Source organism: Rhipicephalus sanguineus, chromosome 10 (assembly GCF_013339695.2).
Source record: "Rhipicephalus sanguineus isolate Rsan-2018 chromosome 10, BIME_Rsan_1.4, whole genome shotgun sequence".
Taxonomy (NCBI): Eukaryota; Metazoa; Arthropoda; class Arachnida; order Ixodida; family Ixodidae; genus Rhipicephalus; species Rhipicephalus sanguineus.
In genome coordinates, this window is record NC_051185.1 from 112,628,925 (window position 1) to 112,647,804 (window position 18,880).

The following is an 18,880-nucleotide window of genomic DNA, read 5'->3' on the forward strand; positions in this document are numbered from 1 at the left end:
TTTGGTCACATCGTCATTGTGTGTGTCAGCATATTTTTAAACTCTGGCTAGACATAGCTGGGGCACCCTGTGTAGGTGTGTGTGTGTGTGTGTGTGTGTGTGTATATATATATATATATATATATATATATATATATATATACACTCAAACCTCGATATAACGAACACGGATATAACGAATTATCGGTTATAACGAAGTAAATGAAGAATAGTCTTGTCATGAATACAGTGTTACAAATAAATGGTTATAACGAATTTTCGTATATAACAAATTTATTTTCGTGACAGATGTGACTTTGTTATAACGAGGTTTGAGTGTATATGCGAGCCGCCCCCACCCCCCCTCTTGAGTGAAATTCCTGGCTACGCCACTGCCCACTCCTGCTATGTCTTGTCTATCGAGACAGCAGTAGTTGTAAATAAATAAATAAATAAATAAATAAATAAATAAATAAATAAATAAATAAAAAGGCATTTGTTAAACACCATCAATATTTCGTGCAGTTAATTATTGTGCACTGTTGGCAAGCATCTCAGCACTCCGTAAAATGTGTATCTCATATTGTGCAGTTGCAAAGGTTGTTGAAACAATAAGTGCATGTGTATTTTCACATTTGTGAAGCCACATCTTTCCTACATGGGATGGAAATTAATACAACTCGTATTCATTCCACCAAGCTTGTGTAAGAATTTTTTTGGGGGGGTAAAACTCAGGGAAGTTGGAAACCTTTGCTAAGGGGTTATACATGCAAAAAAAAAAAATGTTACCTTGAAGTTGAATTTACTGTGTAAATTGCAAAGTAATTTTTTGTTGAACTTTAAGGTGAGCAGGTAATTTCACCTTTGTCATCAGTTATTCTAACCAATCTGATGAAATAAAAGAGTTTTAGGATTTGCCATAAAGAAAAGTAAAATAAGTTCCCCTTAAATGCGAAAGAGCAAAGAAGCCAGACTAACACTGGTATAATTCATGTTGTTAGTGCTTGAAGTTCCTAAAAGGTACAAGGTACATCAGTTACAGTAGGTGCATACTTTTGATACATTTACTTGTGATCCGTTGCAGAAAGAGTGCATCGACCCTGCCCTGCAGAGGATCGTCATCAAAGAGCCCACCTTGGCGATTTATCGTTGCTCGAGGCCTCGTTACCAGCCGCAGGCAGCAGCAGCAACAACTGGAACTGATGGCAAGTGCATGTGCCGTGCACGTGAGGGTGCAGCTGGGTATATCATTCGTCCAGCGGGACGTTATAGTACTAACGAAAGGCTGGCCGGGCACAGAAATAATCTAATCAACCTTGTTATTAACCTGAGCAACTGTCATGGACTTAAACTGCGGTTGAAAGCCACAAATGAATTACATTGTGCAACCAGAGCCCACAGGAGGTGCTGAAAGCCTGCCCTTTTGGGAAATTCAGTCAGAACTGCATAAGTCAGTTTTCGCTGTTTCGCAAAGAAAAAAAAAACAGTTGCGTATACGCATGACTTCTCACTTGTTCTTGTTTTTCTTTTTTGATCTTTCCTGTTCAACTTGATTACTTGAGCATGATGTGCTGCTGATCTGTGAACTTATACATGGTGGAAATAAATATTTCATTTGATTTGATATATAAAGGGCGTTTCAAGAAATGTGTCTGAAAGTCCTCATAAATAAAGAAAATGGTGTATTTGCTCACTGCCTTCGTAATTACTGTAGCTGCAGACACATTAAGAGGGCTAACTACATCAATTACAGCACTAATTGAATAATTTAAATTAATTAACCTTTAATTGGTGGAGACAGGCAGTCGGGTCAGATGGGAGAATTGGAGCTCTTCCTACGATTAGCTCATTGCTGATTTGAGGCTTCCAGAAAGCAGCTGCTGGTAAGTTTAGCAGAGTGATTAAGTCTGACCAATTTTGTTAGCGAAACCGAAACTGAGACGTGGAAGAGTGAAACTATCACACTCTTCCGAGACGCCCAAAATCGGCGAGCGTCGTTATATCGACCATTGATAGACTTCGTGTGTTTGCGGGCTGTGCTTGCAATTGATGGAGCACGTGCGTTAACAAATGTGGAAGAACTTGCACCACTGCAATTGTCGTTGGGAACAGTGGCGTCATTCTGCTAGTTGCAGTGATTGGCGCTTTAGTTTTGGTTGTGCTGGTGAATTTAGTCTAATTTCGTTACTCCACAATAATTACCAGAGGCTGCTTTTTTTAAAATCTCAAAGTAGCAACGGGCTTTCTGCAGGAAGGGCTACGATTCATCCATTTGACCCGACTGCCTGTCTCCACTAATTAAAAAGTTAATTAACTTATCTTCTTTAATTACTAATCTAATTGAGCTCTCTAGCCATCTTAAGGTTTCTGCCGCTACAGAAAAAGCAATTATGAAGGCGGTGAGCAAATATCCTATTTTCCTTATTTTTTAGGATTACGTTGGTTTGGAGTGCGTGCACAAGAAGGACATTGTTTTTTGCATTTGGTATTTGCACCGTGATGAATTTTTCTTCCATTGAAAAGTTCTCTTGCTGCTTCATGCTACTGTAGAGTGTATGGCAATATCTTCCGTTCACTTAGTAATGAAGTGCCTGTGTACGGTGCTCGCACATTGAAAGGTGATAACTTAGCCATCATGCGCAAAGTGCAGTGCACACGGCAAACGACGGACGAAAGAGAAGAAGCAAACAGGACTAGTGCTGACTCTCAACTGAAATTTTATTGGAAAGGAAACAAAATAAATATCTAGAATTATCACAACCATGTCGGCAAAGCAACACCGAATAAAGAAACACACAGAAAAGGACGAGACAACACGCACTTTCGATACAATCATTTTTTAAAAGTGTTGGTCAGATAGTCAAATTCAGTGTCACTCAAGGTGATCGACGGCCTGCTGACACACGACTCTCCTTTCCTTCTGATATGGAAAGCTTGGACAATTTCTCTGGCGACCCGCTGTCTGTGATGCGTTAGAATCATTGTGTCGTCAAAGTGGGGGAACAGCCGCACTCATGACAATGGTCGGCGAGGGTAGATGGTCGGTCTTCAGTGAGGGAACGTTTATGCTCATTTAATCTGATGTTGATACACCTTCCGCTCTGCCCAATGTAAGTTTGCCACGAGACATTGGTATTTGATACACAATTCCCACGTCACATTCAACAAATTTTGACACATGCTTCACCCCACATCCTGCAACCCGTGCGCCAGTGCCTAGGCGTTTATTTTTGTGCATAGACCAGATAGCTTTATGGGTGAGGAGAACACGACATCTACACCATATCGCGTGGCAAAATTCTTGATGCCATGCGCTAACTTATGAGCATAAGGTATTACGTAGGGATGGGCGAATAGTGAATTTGAGGTGCAAAGCGAATCTGAAGCGAATAGTGATTTGGTCGAATAATTTCGAAACGAATAGTTCGAATAGCATGTACCACATATTATTAAGAAAAATGAGCATTTTCGTCATGATCCTTGCACAATGTTTTAATGAATTGGAACTAGATATGAGTGAATGTCACTTTTTTGGTTTGAAATGAAGTGGAAGAAACCTTGAACGGGGGTATCAAAATTTGAATAGCGGCAGGGTGCGAGTTATAAGTGGTATAATACGTTACAATTTAAAAATTACTATACTTAGCGCATATAAGCCCATATAACCCGCTTAAAAAAAATATGTACTTTTAACCTTGAAGTGTGGCTTCGCGGCAGTGAATATTTTCCCTGGATGGGTCGTTTCACATCACAGCAACCAGACGCTGCAGCGAAACCACCTCTACAGGAGGTTATGTGAAGTCAAATGTATACATATATTCGTTCATTTCAAATACTTCCGAAATTTCAAATAATCTAATTCGTATCGAAGTGAATTCGAATACTGTAATATTCATTCAAATATTGGAAACACCCGAATATTCGCCCATTTCTAGTATTACGGCAATTCTTTTTCATTTTCCCGATTGTGGCTCTTTTTCTTCTTTCTTGACGTTCTTGAGATATTTGCGCATTTTATTGCAAGGGCTACTTAGGGCTACATAATGCACATACTTTTAGTTCCACATCTTTAGCTCGTGTCAACTTGGTGTAATTTGAACTCCTACACTTAATCAGAGCCAACTTTAACTTTAGTGGCCAGATTCGTAGCGATGCGATGCAGTTATCTTGAGCGCATACTACTTGTTAAGAGTAAAAGTTTTGATGTCATGTTTCACTACGTGAGCCCTTCATGCATTTGGTTATTTCTTCTGCAATTTAACAATGGTCAATTTCATATCACATCTAAGTGAAAGTGAAGCGAATATTTATGCACTTGTCGTCAAAAATATCTATTCTGGCAGTTAAAATGTCAAATGTTTGCCAAGAACATCTTATTTAACACCACGTTCCAGACACCTCTGTGCGTCTTGTGTTTGCTTCAACTATAATGGAAATAATTTGCATTACGAGTGATTTCATTATAACAAAATGTGACTACTCGCTGTGTGAATGGAACTGAAAAGCAGACAGTTTTGTCTCATTCGTCTTCAACTTTGACTTATTTATTATGTTCAGACTTTACTTTGATCGATCGAAATGCTCGCTAGGCTTATGCTCTGTGCGTGCAGCTCCTTTTGGAAGTGAACAGTTTCACTTTGTCTGCAAATGTGAACAAATTTCATCTGTGCAGCTGTGAGTGAAAACCTTAAGGATGCCGACGAGGTGTCGCTGACCTCCGAGACTTTTCTGGATGGCTTCTTCGTGGTGACGCGATACGGCATCTATGCCTGCAAGTCCAAGTAAGTACATTTGTCTATTTCTACAACTTGCAGATACACAGTTAGCATTCAATTTGGGACTGTCTGGGGGCCACGAACTATCTTGAATAGTCGGAAAGAACAAACGTGTGCCTTTTTACAACCCTCAAAGGCTCGTGTCGCCACAGCCACATTGGATAATGCCTCTCAAAGTCACTAGTTAGGTGTTTTATTGCTCGTAGTGTGATAGTCTGACGGGAGAAGGTGGTTGCATGTGTGTATAATTTAGAAATGTGCTATGTTATATGACAGTGGCCCCTTTGCTTTCTTGGTATGCTTCATATCATTACATTGTGTAAGCTTGATTGCATAGCACTACTGCAGTGCAGTGAAGCTTAATTTTGGTCAAAGCAGCAGCTGCAAAAAGATAGGCTCACGAGAGTGCTAGTTTGAGGCTCTAAAATAATTAACGTGACAGCTCCGGTTACTCCAGTTAAGGTAGTTAAGGCAGATGGCAAACGGTTTGAGGGTTCAAAATTTGAGACACCCTATAAGATTGGCTATCCAGGCTTTGGCAGTGCTGTAGCGACTTAGAAGAGTGTGGGTGTAGGCCAGTTGGTGATTCATGATTGGAAAAGATTACTGCAAAACCACATGGGACACAGAAAGAGACGACACAAAGCAGTAGGGACTTCAGATTCTTCAGGCATGTTCTAAATATTCGTTGTTGATCGTATTACCCGGACACATTTGTTTACTTACTCTCTGCTGTCCAGGCAAAAGTAATGCTGAGGTCCAGATATTCTAATAGCCGTCTTTCTTCTTTCATTTTTTTGTGTGTCCTTTGCACATTATGTTATTCGCTCACACAAGGTCACGCTGGTGATTGGCAATTTGGTGAAGCAGGTGATAAAAAAGAGAGCAATAGAATGAGAGATAACAATAATAATATCTGGGGTTTAACGTCCCAAAACCACGATATCATTATGAGGAACGCCGTGGTGGAGGGCTCAGGAAGTTTCGACTACCTGGGGTTCTTTAACGTGCACCTAAATCTAAGTACACGGGCTTCAAACATTTTCGCCTCCATTGAAAATGCAATAGAATGAGAGAAAAATCGCTCTTGAATGAACTGTCATAAATGGACTAGTTGTTCAAGAAGTACTTCCTTGGTGCTATTCTTGACTTCAGTGTTTGTTATTCTCATGTGGTGCTTTCTGGCGACAGTCGTTTAGTGAGTAAATGTTGTGGTAGTGCAGCATAAAGCAGGTTACTGGCTGTCTGCTATTCTGGTCACTGATGGGTTACTACTGAAAGGCAGTTGGCGACTGATGAATACATTGTATGACGTGATTTGAAAATTTGCATATGTTCTCTCGTGCTGCACAGATGAACGCCTTCATCCTAGAGTGAATATAGGCCAATGATTGCAATTACTAATGGAGGTGGCAGCGCCTTGCACATACCGAATAAGCGCTGTTCTTTCGTGCAGGTGTTCAGTGGAGCGCCTGTTCCTGAGTTTTACGAGTTCACCCTCGACGCTGTCCTCGGCAGAGCACCTGGGTGCCCTGTTGAACCTGGACATGTTCTCCCTGTACGAGGCAGCCGCGGAGGCACAGCTCGTGCGCGGACAGTTTCCGCAAGCCGTACGCCTGTACCAATTGTCCAAGGTGAGCTCGCACTAGCTTCCTGCAACTTGATCATTGGATGACTATAGTCGGATACAACTTTAGGAGGCATTTCCTCCTCAAAGGCGGATGCACACAAGCCTGTGCCAATGCGTGCACACTCCAGATTGACGTCATGAGCCGAACGGCCGGTGTCCTCGCCTTAGGTGAACATTGCCGAGTGCATGCGCGGGACTGTTTCTTTAGTCGCGGAGGCGATCGGCTGCCACGCTTCGGCTGTCTGGCCGGGCCCCTCCTCCAGACTTCTTAAATTGTATCTGACTATAGGCAGTAAAAAAAGTCACAGTTTTGCCGCAAGTGTGATGCAGTGAATGTGATGGCAACAAATTGTAATGTTAGACAAAGTAAGGCTGGCGGCTAGCTCCTTGAGTATCCGATCTGACGTAACTCTACAAAACGCAGGTGTGAGGGAATACGGCTGCTCCAGCGAGCGATGCGGTTTTTGTGTTGTCAGTTGCTTCACGGTAAGTGGTGGGAGTGCAGCACGTGAAGAAGTATGAGCCGTCCACTGATGTCCTGTAGAAATATACGGCGCACATGCCCCGTAAGTGAAAGTATGCATTTCCTTTTGGAGGCACACAACCCACCTCCAGATCCTATCTGAGTGGAGCATTTGCCCTCTGCTTGAGGAGCCATCGATGGCAGCCCTCACATCCGGGGCGATGTTACCGCATGTGCCCTGTGCGCAACAGAGATGGCCAGCTTGTTTCATCACTACTTCAGCCATGTTCATTGGCAGTGTGCGGGGCGATGTTATCAATTTGTATTTTATACGGAGCATACTGACAACGCAAAAACCCGCCGAGAGTGTCCATATAATTGGTATCGCAGTAAAAATCTTGCAGAACCCATCTTACATGATTGTCTTAAGCTTTGTGAGAGTCCGATCTGTGCAGCAGCCATGCTTTATTTCACTTCTATTACTGCCGATTGAATGGAGGGCAACAGGACACTTGCTCAACCTTGTTGCCTTAGCAGTGAAATGCACTGAGCATCTGTATATGCACTTTCAAATTGGCAATGCCCAAACTGTCCGTGTCCCTATGCCCAAGTTAGTGGAATGTGATGGTGTCTTGATTCAGCTTCATCGCTTCAACAGCCGAATTCACTACACACCTCTGCAAATCTGCCACGGTTGAGTCCTGCATGTGCATATGTTATGCACCCAATATCAACTTTTTTTTTTGGCAAGGGTGTACTTGCTAACTGCTCTACAGGCCCAGGTTTGATTCTTTGTTGGGGCTAGATTTCCTTATCTCTTTTGTGCAGTCATTGTATCAAGGCCAGACTGCCAGACAAGCAAAAGCGGGTAGCCAATGAAATGATCTGAAATTTGAAGGGGTACTGACACAAATCTTGTTCTGGCGTTTTTTGATGTAATATGTTGCTGGCAGCCTGTTAATCATAACACGGCACATCACTTGCTGCAGCACATGTCAGATAATTAACTACAGTCTGTTTATCACCGACCAGTCTCAGTTTCAGCTTGGGAGGGTTCCAAGAACGATGAGCCACTGGGTGCAACTTACACCATCTAGTGCGCAAAACGGCACATGGAACTGTGACGTACTTCCATGCTGCCTGTATCATCTGCTCACGTCCTTTCAATTCCTGCATGCGATGCCGTTGCCGTCATTGTCTTCATCATTATCATCACCGTCTGGCGGCAACGACTTTCTTGAGGCTTCCACACTTTCCACACGTTCGCTGTGGGCACGGACTTGTGAGCAGCCTGCTGACGCAAGGGCAGCAAAAGCACAATGGCAACTATGACATCATTACTGCTAGCTGCACCAGCTCAGATCTCGGCCGCATGTGATGACGTTGCAGAAGTTGTGGTCACGTTCAGGTCACATTAGATGATGTCATTATCACGAGGTGTAACGCATAGCTCTGGAGCATGTGTGTGAACTTCAAAATGCATATAAATTACCTTCCAAGCTAGATTCGCTGTTGAGATTTGGTGGATGATATACGCATGTTCACGGGAATTGTTACTGCTGGCTCTCTCAGCCGCAAAGTTTGGTGTCAGTTCCCGTTAACAAATGTGGCACTAGCTCCTATGGGTCTTATTGGCTTGGCACATTGCCCAACAGTGGGAGGAGCGAAGGTTGAAGCATCGTCTTAGCTTGGCTTGTGCTAAGCCCAAAGTGGGACTGTGGCTTTTGACATGTAACCTGTGACTCAAAAACTGCTGCAACAACACAGTAATAAACTTTTGGTGTGTTTTAAAGCGAGGCAATTTCGAAGAACTCTCCCGTGCATTTATTGCCACGGCCACAGCTGCCTTGCCAAATACTAGGCACGTGCCTCGCATTGTGAAACACTTGTATGTGCGAAACCACCCTTGTGCGAGATCATACGCATATGCTTAAGTTTCCATTGGGCCATAAATTAAGGAATGAAATTCTTTTTTCTTCAGTACGTTACACTGTAGTGCTTAAAAACAAACTGCACACCTGCTGTGTGGTGTTGCCTGCTAAACAGGTGATGCCAACAAATGGTTGTTGAACCACAGCACTTAAACTTCATTTTGCATCCACATTTTTTTGGTAAAGTGGCTGACACTTTCCCATGGGGTGATCACAGATTGTGATCACTCTGCCACTGGAATGTATGTGCTCCAGAAATGAGCCAAAGATATTGCTCTGGAAATGCTCCTAATATGTCACGAAAAATAAACTTTAGACCACTTGGACATACATAGTTAGCTTAGAGTGTCATGCTTGTTTGGATTGACGTTTTTGATATTCCAATTTACTTGTGATGGCTTTTTAGTTCTGTTCTCTGTAGTAACACCCATGCTTAATACCCCTACAGTAGCCTGCCCAGTTCGTTATGACCAGCTGCATTTCTTTGAGCTTCTTGCTGCTGTTCTTGTTTCAGTGTCCTCAGCTGAAAAGGGTGGCCCACTTTGCGAGCCGGGGCTTCCTCTCGGAGCTGCTGGCCTACGTGCAGGTGCTGTTTGGCACCAGGGCCTCCGAGATACCCGCACCCGACCGGGTCCACTTTGCCAATGTGGCTGCCCTGGGGTTTGTGCAGCAGGTGCTGAGCAAGCGCCACGCCACGGCCGACCGCGACGCCGTCCTCCAGGCGTTCAGGCACGACACCTTTCTCCCTTATTATTGTGATAGCGATTATATGGACACTCTCGGCGGGTTTTCGCCGTCGCCGTCATGCCCCGGATATGTATATGTATGTATATATAAATAAAAGCCACATAGAAAAAAAATAAAAATTTCAAAGCGTGCCACCGGGATTCGAACCTGCGACCCCTTACTCTGCAGCGCGCTGCTTTAGACAACTCGGCCACGCACCACCGGTTGTTTAGAATACGGACTGGGAGCTATTTATAAACACCATTTAATGCTAGCAATACGCAGAGCTCGGAGGTGCTTCATTGTGCGTAGTGTCACCCACGAGATCGCCCGAAGGGCTTGCTTTAAAGCAACACTCCTAGATTTTGCTTCAGTTTGAAAACTGCCATTGAGATGCGCACTAAAGAGTGGTCCATTTCTGTACCCACTCGTGATGTGGAATGCCGGGTAAACAATGCGTTGAATGCCACCGTGCGACAGGAGACGCGTAGGCATCACTCCACGCTCCGCAGTTTTCAAGAAAAAAAAAATATCTAAGAGCATTGCGTTGTAGTGGGTTGCTCAAACATGAAGAAGTAACACCTGTTACAGTTGTTAATTCGCGCTCGTCCTGTGTATACCTGTGCGTTCTTTTCGAGCGTCATTCCTTGTGTTTGAGCAGCGCGTTGCAAGTGTCGAGCTGCGACTCTTGTTAGTTCGTGGTCGTCCTGTGTGTGTTCTTTTTTTGAGTCCTTTGCGCTTGAGTGGCACGCTGCAAGTATCGAGCTGCTTGCTGTTTTGCATGACATTCTAATTTGTTGCTATCGTAATTATTGCTTCGCCCTTGCGGCGAAACTGTGACTTTTTTTAGTCTTTACGTGTGTTTCTTTACTAAATTTCGATTCTGCAACATGGTCAGATGGATATGAGCATTCTGCGTAGTGAAGCAATTTGTCTCGAATACTTCCAAAAGCGTAGTCTGCACATGTGTTGCATACTTTGTAAACTGATATAAGTACTACCTACACCTTTGTTAATACTGCTAACTAGGACTGTACAGTTATTGCCACATTGTGACTAATCTGTTTAAACTAGTGTAATGTAAATGTATTGCTGAACTGCATTGTTCCGGTTCTTATTCTCCAGTTTTTATTTCTTGTTCATTTTTCTGAGCAATTGAAAACATGTTAGTGCTGCCCCTTATGTATGCCTTCAGGCATTTTAGGATAAAAATAAATTAAATGGAAGGAAGGCTTCTGGTCATTAGTCGTACCTGAAACAAATAAATACTTAAGCATTTCTCTGTGTCCAGTTTTCTTTAGTCACAGTGCATAGATGTTTCTGTCAGATGTGTATAGATAATGACGATTTTGAGTGTAGCGATAAGCAATTCAGCAATTTCTGATTCTCCAGCATTTTCTGAATTCACTTAAGGAGCAGGCAGTGTCACAGAACTATGGACTCACTCAGTTGTTGCATGTCGTAGCTGGCATTTGCACTTGTACTTAACAACTTGTTGCTGCAGCGGCGAGACAGTGTTTCTCATAGTCGGAATGGTCTTTTTTTTATGATCTCAAAAGGTGCAGAGGTGGCCAATTCTCATATTTTTGTGTCAGAGGGTTACAACAATTTTTTTTTATTATTTTTATTTTCTTATTTCCAGGTTGGCCGATTGGGCCATTAGAGGGGTGGGGTTCAAATATGACGCGAATCAATCACTGTTTACATGAAGTAGCAACGTATAGGTAATACATATATTCTAGAATTCACAATGTGTCATTACTATACATAAATGGTGAAAAAGTCCAAAAAAAAAATATGACATATAATCATCATGTCAAATATAAAGCAGCAATGCATAGGTGATAGAACGAAAATGTACATCACAATATTTCGTTCTCCAACTTACATTATACATACATTACATCACCTGCTTCACAGTATTATACATCACAGTACTAAATTTTACAACTCACGTGAAATATGTGAGATTAGCTACATTCAATCGCATTATTTCAATCGCAAGAGAAAGAGAGTAGGCATTCATGAAGATTCACTCAGAAAATATTTCGTAGTGTTGGATTCAAATTTTTCTAAAGTTTCACAATCCCGTATAGCCTCCGGTAAATAGTGCCAGTCTTTTATGGTTCTAGGGAAATAAGAGTATGCGTATGTGTTTACACGGGATTGGGGGTTTCTGCGGTGGTCACTTCGTAGGTTTCGGACATGTCGTAGAATGAGGTACTGCGCTACATCAAAGTTAAATGTATTTCGAGAAAGCAAAAACAAGAATTTTAGTCTGGCTATGCAATGGCGTTCCAAAAGGGCGGGTAAGTTTAGTTCTTGCAGCATCTCTGCCACAGAATCAGTTCGGGAGTACCTTGAAAGAATAAATCTTGCCGCCCTTCTTTGCACTTGCTCAATTTTATTGATTAATCCTTTCTGATAAGGGTCCCATACGATGCTTGCATATTCTGGTGTAGGCCTTACTATTGTTATATACGCTGTCAGTTTTACTGGGGCTGGAGCGAGCTTTAATTTGCGACATAAGAACCATAGCTTCTTTTCAGCGGTAGAACAAATATTATTGATACGTTGAGTCCAGTTGAGGTCTTTAGACATTGTCACTCTTACGTATTTACATTTGTTAACGGTAGTTAGTACAGTGGTACTTAATTCATAATCAAAATTTAGGACGTGCTTAACCTTGTTTGTGATGCGTAAAACAAGTTTTTTCTTTATTTAGCTGCATTTTCAAAGTTGCACAACATTTTTCAATAGACGCCGGCGCATTGCTGAGATTTTTTTATCACTGTGGGCAGATATTTCCCGATAAACTAAACAAGCAGTGAATGCGATAAGTACACGCCGTAATGTTACGTGAAGGAGGGCTAGCAGCTAACTCTTTTTGCTCCGATCTCATGTAAAGGGACCGACAACTGCCCAGAACATGAAATCAAATGAATCCACTGATGGAAAGATTGTCCGTCGCATTGACTCAAGGTGGATTTATATTTTTATTTCTTAATTGAAAGTCGCGAAAAATGACCTGTGGCACCTCTGGCGGCAAAAACGTGAACGATCTGATGAAACCGGCCACGTGACTGTTGATTGCTGTACGCGGTCGACGATTTTTTTGTTAGTATTGAAATATTGTTCGTTTCTTTATATTAAAAGGTACAGTAGAATCTCGATGATACGAATCCCGCGGGGTCACGAAAAATATTCGTATTAGCCGAAATTCGTATCACCGAAACACATGTAAAACTAGCTAAATTAACAGTCAGAGGCAAACTCATTTTTAGGAACACATAAAAAAACATTTATTTCTTGCAGAAAAAATCTCTAATGTCTTTCTGCTTCTTTTTTTTCGCGAAGTCACTCAGCAGACTTCTTTGAAATCCGTAAAAACGCGTGCACGTGTCGTCGCTGATTTCATCAGCGGCCATAGCACGCCTCAGGACGTCGAGCGCGTGCAGCGTTTCAGCCGCCGGTGGTAGTCCTTCACCATCGCCCTCGTCTATGTTGTCGCCATCATCGCTGGAATCGGCAACCTCGCATGTGGCCTCCTCAACAATATCCTCCACCGTGCGCGCACCACAAGTGGCGAGGTTGTCATCCGCCGTGCAGAAGTCTTCAGCTGTACACCCAGCATCAAGCAGTTCCCAACCCTCAATTGGCTCTTCCTGCTCTGAGGGCACCTCTTCGGAACCCCTGAAGAAGCCGCATTTCGCAAAGCAGTTTGCTATGGTAGTCGGCGTTACTCGATCCCAAGCCATAGCGATAAAATGGATGGCGTCCAGGAGGCTTATCCGCAGGTCGCCTTCGTGTTTTCTGTCAATATTGGCAAGTAGGCGGCGCACAAGAAGGCCCTTGAAATGATGCTTGAGGTTTTTTATTATTCCAGCGTCAAGCGGTTGCAGGTGCGTCGTCGTGTTCGCGGGCAAAAAGATCAGTTTGACGTTTTGAAGCGTTAAGGCCAAACCCCATATACGCGAAAATGCACGCGACAGCGACAAGCGACGCGACGTAGATCGTCTTCGCGCAAGCGGTCGCTTGGATGGGCGAACCCCATTCACGCGACGGCTTCAGCGAGCGATCTCCACTGTTGCTGGCATGAGGGCGTTTACTCGTGCCAAAAGTGGCCCGTAGTCAGCGGTATGCAATGTAAAATACGATGTTTTGTTGCTTAAAGGTACATAAAATGTTTATCATTGTCTTGCAGCATTTTTTTCGATCCCATCACTGCTGCTACGTGCCGCCAAGCCGCGTCACAGACGGCGCGGGACTTGTAGTTCCCGTCCCTGAGGGCACGTTCGCGTTCAACAACGTCAACGTTGCGCTCGTCGCCGTTGGCCATGTTGATGAACGTTGTTGATGCGCGTCGATAAGAAATCGGCGACAATCGGCAGTACGTCACTGATGCATCTTGTTCCGGCGTTTTGCTATTGGCTGCTTGAGCACAGCACTTCCGGGCGACGAGCGACGGATTCCAAATCTGAAAAACCGAGCGATCGCGCGAAAACGACCACGCGACACGTCGCGCGAACGGCTCGTTTCGTCGCTCATAGCATCGCTCGTCGCTGTCGCGTGCATTTTCGCGCATATGGGGTTTGGGACTGGTCAAGAATCAAAACAATCTTCCGATTCTTGCAGGCCATCCTTCTGTCAAGGAGCGACAGAAATTCTTCGAACAGGGCCGCCGTCATCCACGCCTTTTTGTTTGCGCGATAGACGCACGGCAAATGGCTCTCGCGCTTGAAACACCGAGGCTTTTGGGATTTGCCAATTACCGTCAGCTTAAGTTTCTCCGACCCGTCGGCGTTACAGCACAAAAGCACCGTTATTCGCTCTTTGCTTTTCTTGCCTCCTTGGCACGCTTCGCCTTTTAAGCAAAGGCTCTTCTCAGGCTGAAGGTTAAAAAACAGGCCAGCCTCGTCTGCGTTAAAAACATCACGAGGCTCATACCCAGAGATGAGTGACTGCAGCTTCGCGAGCCAGTCGCTAACAACGGTCTCGTCAGCCTTCTTCGCTTCCCCACAGACGCTTTTGTAAACGAGACCGTGTCTCGTCTTGAAACGGTGCAGCCACCCACCTGAGGCCTGAAATCCGTCGATGCGCAGAGCAAGTGCGATCTCGTCGGCTTTCTCACGCAACACTTTGCCATCGATGTTCACACCAGCTGCAGTAACCTCCTTAAACCAGGTCAGAAGAGCTTCTTCAAGCTTCACGTGTTGGGCTGTCTTCGCTTGCCTCGCGTTGACGTTGAATGAAAGCACATTCTTCATTATTGAGTCCCGCTGTCCAACAATTGTGCTTAATGTCGACGTTGCGAGGCCTAGCTCCTTAGCCAACTCCGTCCGTTTTCTTTTGGGATCCTCATCGACCTTTCGAAGAATGTCCAGTTTCTCCTTAAAGGAGAGGGCTTTCCGCTTGCGAGACATAGCTTGCTGCCACTCGGCAAAAAAGGCACAATCACAACAAAGCAAGAACGCGGGCTCGAGCACAGCAACGACAACCACTCCGTCCGACGGCACGCATAGAAGAAAGAAGCTCCCGCGGGCCGTGCCTCTACCGTCTCCGCCTGCCGGCCTGCCTCCGCACCAAGAAAAAAAAAAAAAAAAAAACGTGGCCAGCGCCATCTGTAATCTTCAAGAGAAAGCAAAAGGCACACTCCGGCCTCCGATACGCGCAGATTTTGGAGGCTGTCGCGCGCTGCTCGCCGGCGGCGCTGGCAACGTGCCAAACCGGCGGCGCCGCACGCATTCCAGCGCCGTAAGTGCACGCTGCTATCTTCCGCGGCCGTCGGTGGGGCCAACGTTGCGTTGGGTGGGGCGGCGTTTATTCGTATCAAACGACGCGGGTCAAAAATCAGTTCGTAACAACCGTACTCAAGCACGTTGTAAATTAATGGGCCTTGGCCGGGACCACAGAAAAATTCGTATCATCCCGAAATTCGTATTAGCCGTGATCGTATCATCGAGATTCTACTGTATTACTCCATAAACATGTACATATAGGCCTGCGTTAGTAGTATGCAGTAAAGTGGCGCTGCCTTCACGCGACGTAATGATCCCATGCTCGTCAGCGCGTCTTGAGCAACCTTTCAGCGTGTTCACGCAACCATGCACGCAGTTTCCAGGTTGCTAAGATATTGGAGCGACATAGTTTTGCTACCTACACTTCGTGTCAGAAATGACGCGCGCTGCTACTCGGCATGGCCACGCATATGCGTAGTGATGTTTTTGATGACTTGCCTTGGCTCGTGCATTGAGAGAGTAACGACGCCGGGACAAGCCACTCATGACACAGGCGCAGGCAACCTTGGATGCATGTGCACACAACGCGGTACAAATACAGTGAAGGGGTTTAATGCCACATCATTTCATTGTAACAGCTTGTTATTTTCAAAAATAGTTGTAAAGCGATAAATAAAGGTGGTTAAGCATAGTTACAGGAACTCCTGTGAAAGCAAAACAACGATAGCTTGCACAAATCGCGAGAAGGGCTGGCAGCATCGCTATCAATTCTTAGCGTTGCTGGAGGAAAGGTGCATCCGTGTTTAGAGCCTTTCAGATCGAAAAATACTGCTTGTAAAATAACTACGTGCTTTTGGGATTAACTACTGCAGCTACAAACACTGCGAAGGGTGAGCTTTCTGTCGCGCCGTGAAAAAATCAGTTGAGAAAAATCAGTTGTCGGTTCCTACAAAACGCTGGTGCAGGGCAATACAGCCGCTCCCGGGAGAGAAGCGGTTTTCGGTCACTTTGTCGTATCGCTGGTCCGAGTGCGAAGCAGTGAGATCACAGCACTCACAGGGCGTAGAAGGTATACGAGCCGTTCGCTGGGCGATGTCTGCCGAAATAGCGCGCATGCCAGCGCTCTTGACCGCGCCCTTATAGCCAAAGTTCACAGTTGCTGCTTGAGTTACACAGTCCCTCTCCCCAGACATCCCTTCCTGCTCCTTCGCCCAGCAAATGACTGGCGGAGCGTTTCCTTGTGCTAGAGGAGCAATCTACGGCAGGCCTCGCACGCGGGTTGACTTTATTCCGTGTGACGGAGAGGGCCAGCTTGTTTCATCTCTGCTTTAGCCATGTTCCATGCCAACGCTCGCGAGGTAGAGCATACAATGCACGGAGCGATGTTATCAATTTAGAGTTTATACGGAACATGACGGGGACAGTGAAAACCTGTCCGGAGTGTCCATACAATTGCTAACGCAATAAAATATATACAAAAACCCATCGAAGCGGGCTTGCTTTTTTCCTGGAAAGCTACGTCGTATCCGCTGTAAAGAGTTTGTCCGTTGGAAGAATCATATAATCCGGCGCCTTTTCCATTGGTTTCGTTCTCGCCTTCAATACCCTTCTTAGAGGGGACATCTCCTCGCCACGTATTTCTTCATAAAGCACGCGTACATGTCAGCACTAAGCATTGAACCTATCATGATTTCGCGTTTGTCGGCTACAGTCTGTTATCTCTGCATGCGCGGTCGCAAACGCACAAAATGGAGAGAAATCAATTAATCGCGCACGATAGTCGTGTGAGAGAAGCACGAGTGGGTGTGCGGCTGCATAGCAAAGCAGTATGGGCGACAATTCACAACGGCTAATTCTCGTATATGGACCAGTCGAGAGTATGTACCCTGATGATGTCACGCGAATCACTGTTCTGGCATCACGAAGTGCACCAAAAGACAAGAAACGCCAAGAGATAATAACGCGCTCGTTGTTTTACAGCGAAAGCTGTTACGAGATCATTTCACCGGCCGTTTTTGGCGCCGTAGTTGTCCGCCGCCGCCGGTGTCCGTAACCAGTATCGCTCGAAATAAGAAAAAAAAAACGAAATAAGAAAAAAATTCCAGGATGGAACGAGGTTCGAACCTGGGCCCTCTGTGTGGGAGCCCAGTATTCAACCTCTGAGCCATGCCGGTGCTTGAAACTGCTTTGCAAAAAGGTCCTATACAGGCTTCATGTCGGGAAGGAACCACATTACATATCTAATATAGCGTGGTAGAAGAGTAAAATAAGCACCAAGCGTCGCACAACGCGAATTCTGTAATTGGGCGTCACACAATGGGAATTGCACAACGAGTAGGTTCTTGAATGCTTCCAATCCATTACAAAGGGCTCTGCCATAACTCTTCATCGTCATCAGGCACAGCATCAACAAAGTGCGCATAATGCCTTACATGCGTTTAGCAGGTACCACGGCTCTCCGTAGAATGACAAAAAATGGCACAGTGCCTGCTGCCCTACTTCTAAAAAATTACAATGATTTATAGCGTAGTGGGTTCCTCGCAAGTGCACTTGTATTGGTTGCCAAGGAAGCCCATAAGCGCATGATTTATTTCCTCGGGGTCTCAGTAAAGTTCTTCGCCCCCTTCCCCCCGTCTCTCTCCCATGTCAACGTATGCTATACAGCATGACGGGAGAGGGAAATAGCTACCGGGCGTCACCCAATGCAAATTACATAACTGGTGGGCCGTTTAAAGCTTCCAACCCATTACAAAGGGCTGAGCCATAATTCTTCATCGTCATCAGTCGTCGTGTCAACAAAGTGCACATAATGTCTTACGCAAAATTGTTCCAAAAGCCGGGAGAGTTCATGATTAAAATAGATACTCCGGCTTAACAGCGACTTAACAGCTCGGGAACAAAGGTGGGGCAAGAGAAAGCTTCTCGAGTCGTGGTTCATCCGCCGTGACAGGTCGGTGTGCAACAGCAACTGTGGCCCCCTACCGGATGTGTACAGAGACATACGAGATTAGAAATAGACTGGGTTACCTTCGCTCATTCGGTGCCAGTTCATACTGAAGATGCCACCCGCATAGGTGGCAAAATGTCTGTGTAGTTTTTTGTTATATTTTGTTGTGTTAAGTCGGAGTATCTATTTTAATCAATAATGCCTTACAGACGTGTAGCTGGTGCCTCGCTTCTCCGTAGAATGACGAATAATGACTTAGTAGGTGCTTCCTAACTTCACAAAAATTGTGATTTATGGCGTACTGGGTACCTTTCTAGTGTACTTGTATTGTAGCCCCAAGAGAGCTTACAATGGGCTCTAGAAACGCCACTCTTCCAGCTTTCGCTGTGACTGTGCTGCGATTTCAGCGCAGGCCTGGCGTTTTTTGTTGTTGTTGTTGTTGTATTTTCAGAGGCCGTTAGGGGCCGTCTATAAAAACAGGGCGTGCAAACACGGACACAGGAGAGTAGTCAAGACACCAGAAGCGCCACTAACAACTGAAAGATCACACAGCGGCGGAACCGAAGGTAGACACAAATATTTATTTGCGCATTCCCACGTAATAGGCCATACCTATCAATCAGGTGTGAGTAGTCTACGTGAGAGATAGCTGTTCACTCTCTCGACCTTTTCTTATGTCTGTGTTTCCACG

At 44.9% G+C, this 18,880-nt stretch overlaps 1 protein-coding gene across 1 annotated transcript in view; it reads left to right on the forward strand.

Annotated features, from left to right (window-relative positions):
• LOC119372285 (uncharacterized) overlaps nt 1-18,880 on the forward strand; it is a 115,835-nt gene that overhangs the window by 27,946 nt on the left and 69,009 nt on the right. The window contains exons 9-12 of the mRNA XM_037642761.2: nt 1,064-1,184; nt 4,652-4,760; nt 6,211-6,388; nt 9,293-9,507. Of these exons, the coding sequence (XP_037498689.1) occupies nt 1,064-1,184; nt 4,652-4,760; nt 6,211-6,388; nt 9,293-9,507 (623 nt within the window). The remainder of the gene's footprint in view (nt 1-1,063; nt 1,185-4,651; nt 4,761-6,210; nt 6,389-9,292; nt 9,508-18,880) is intronic.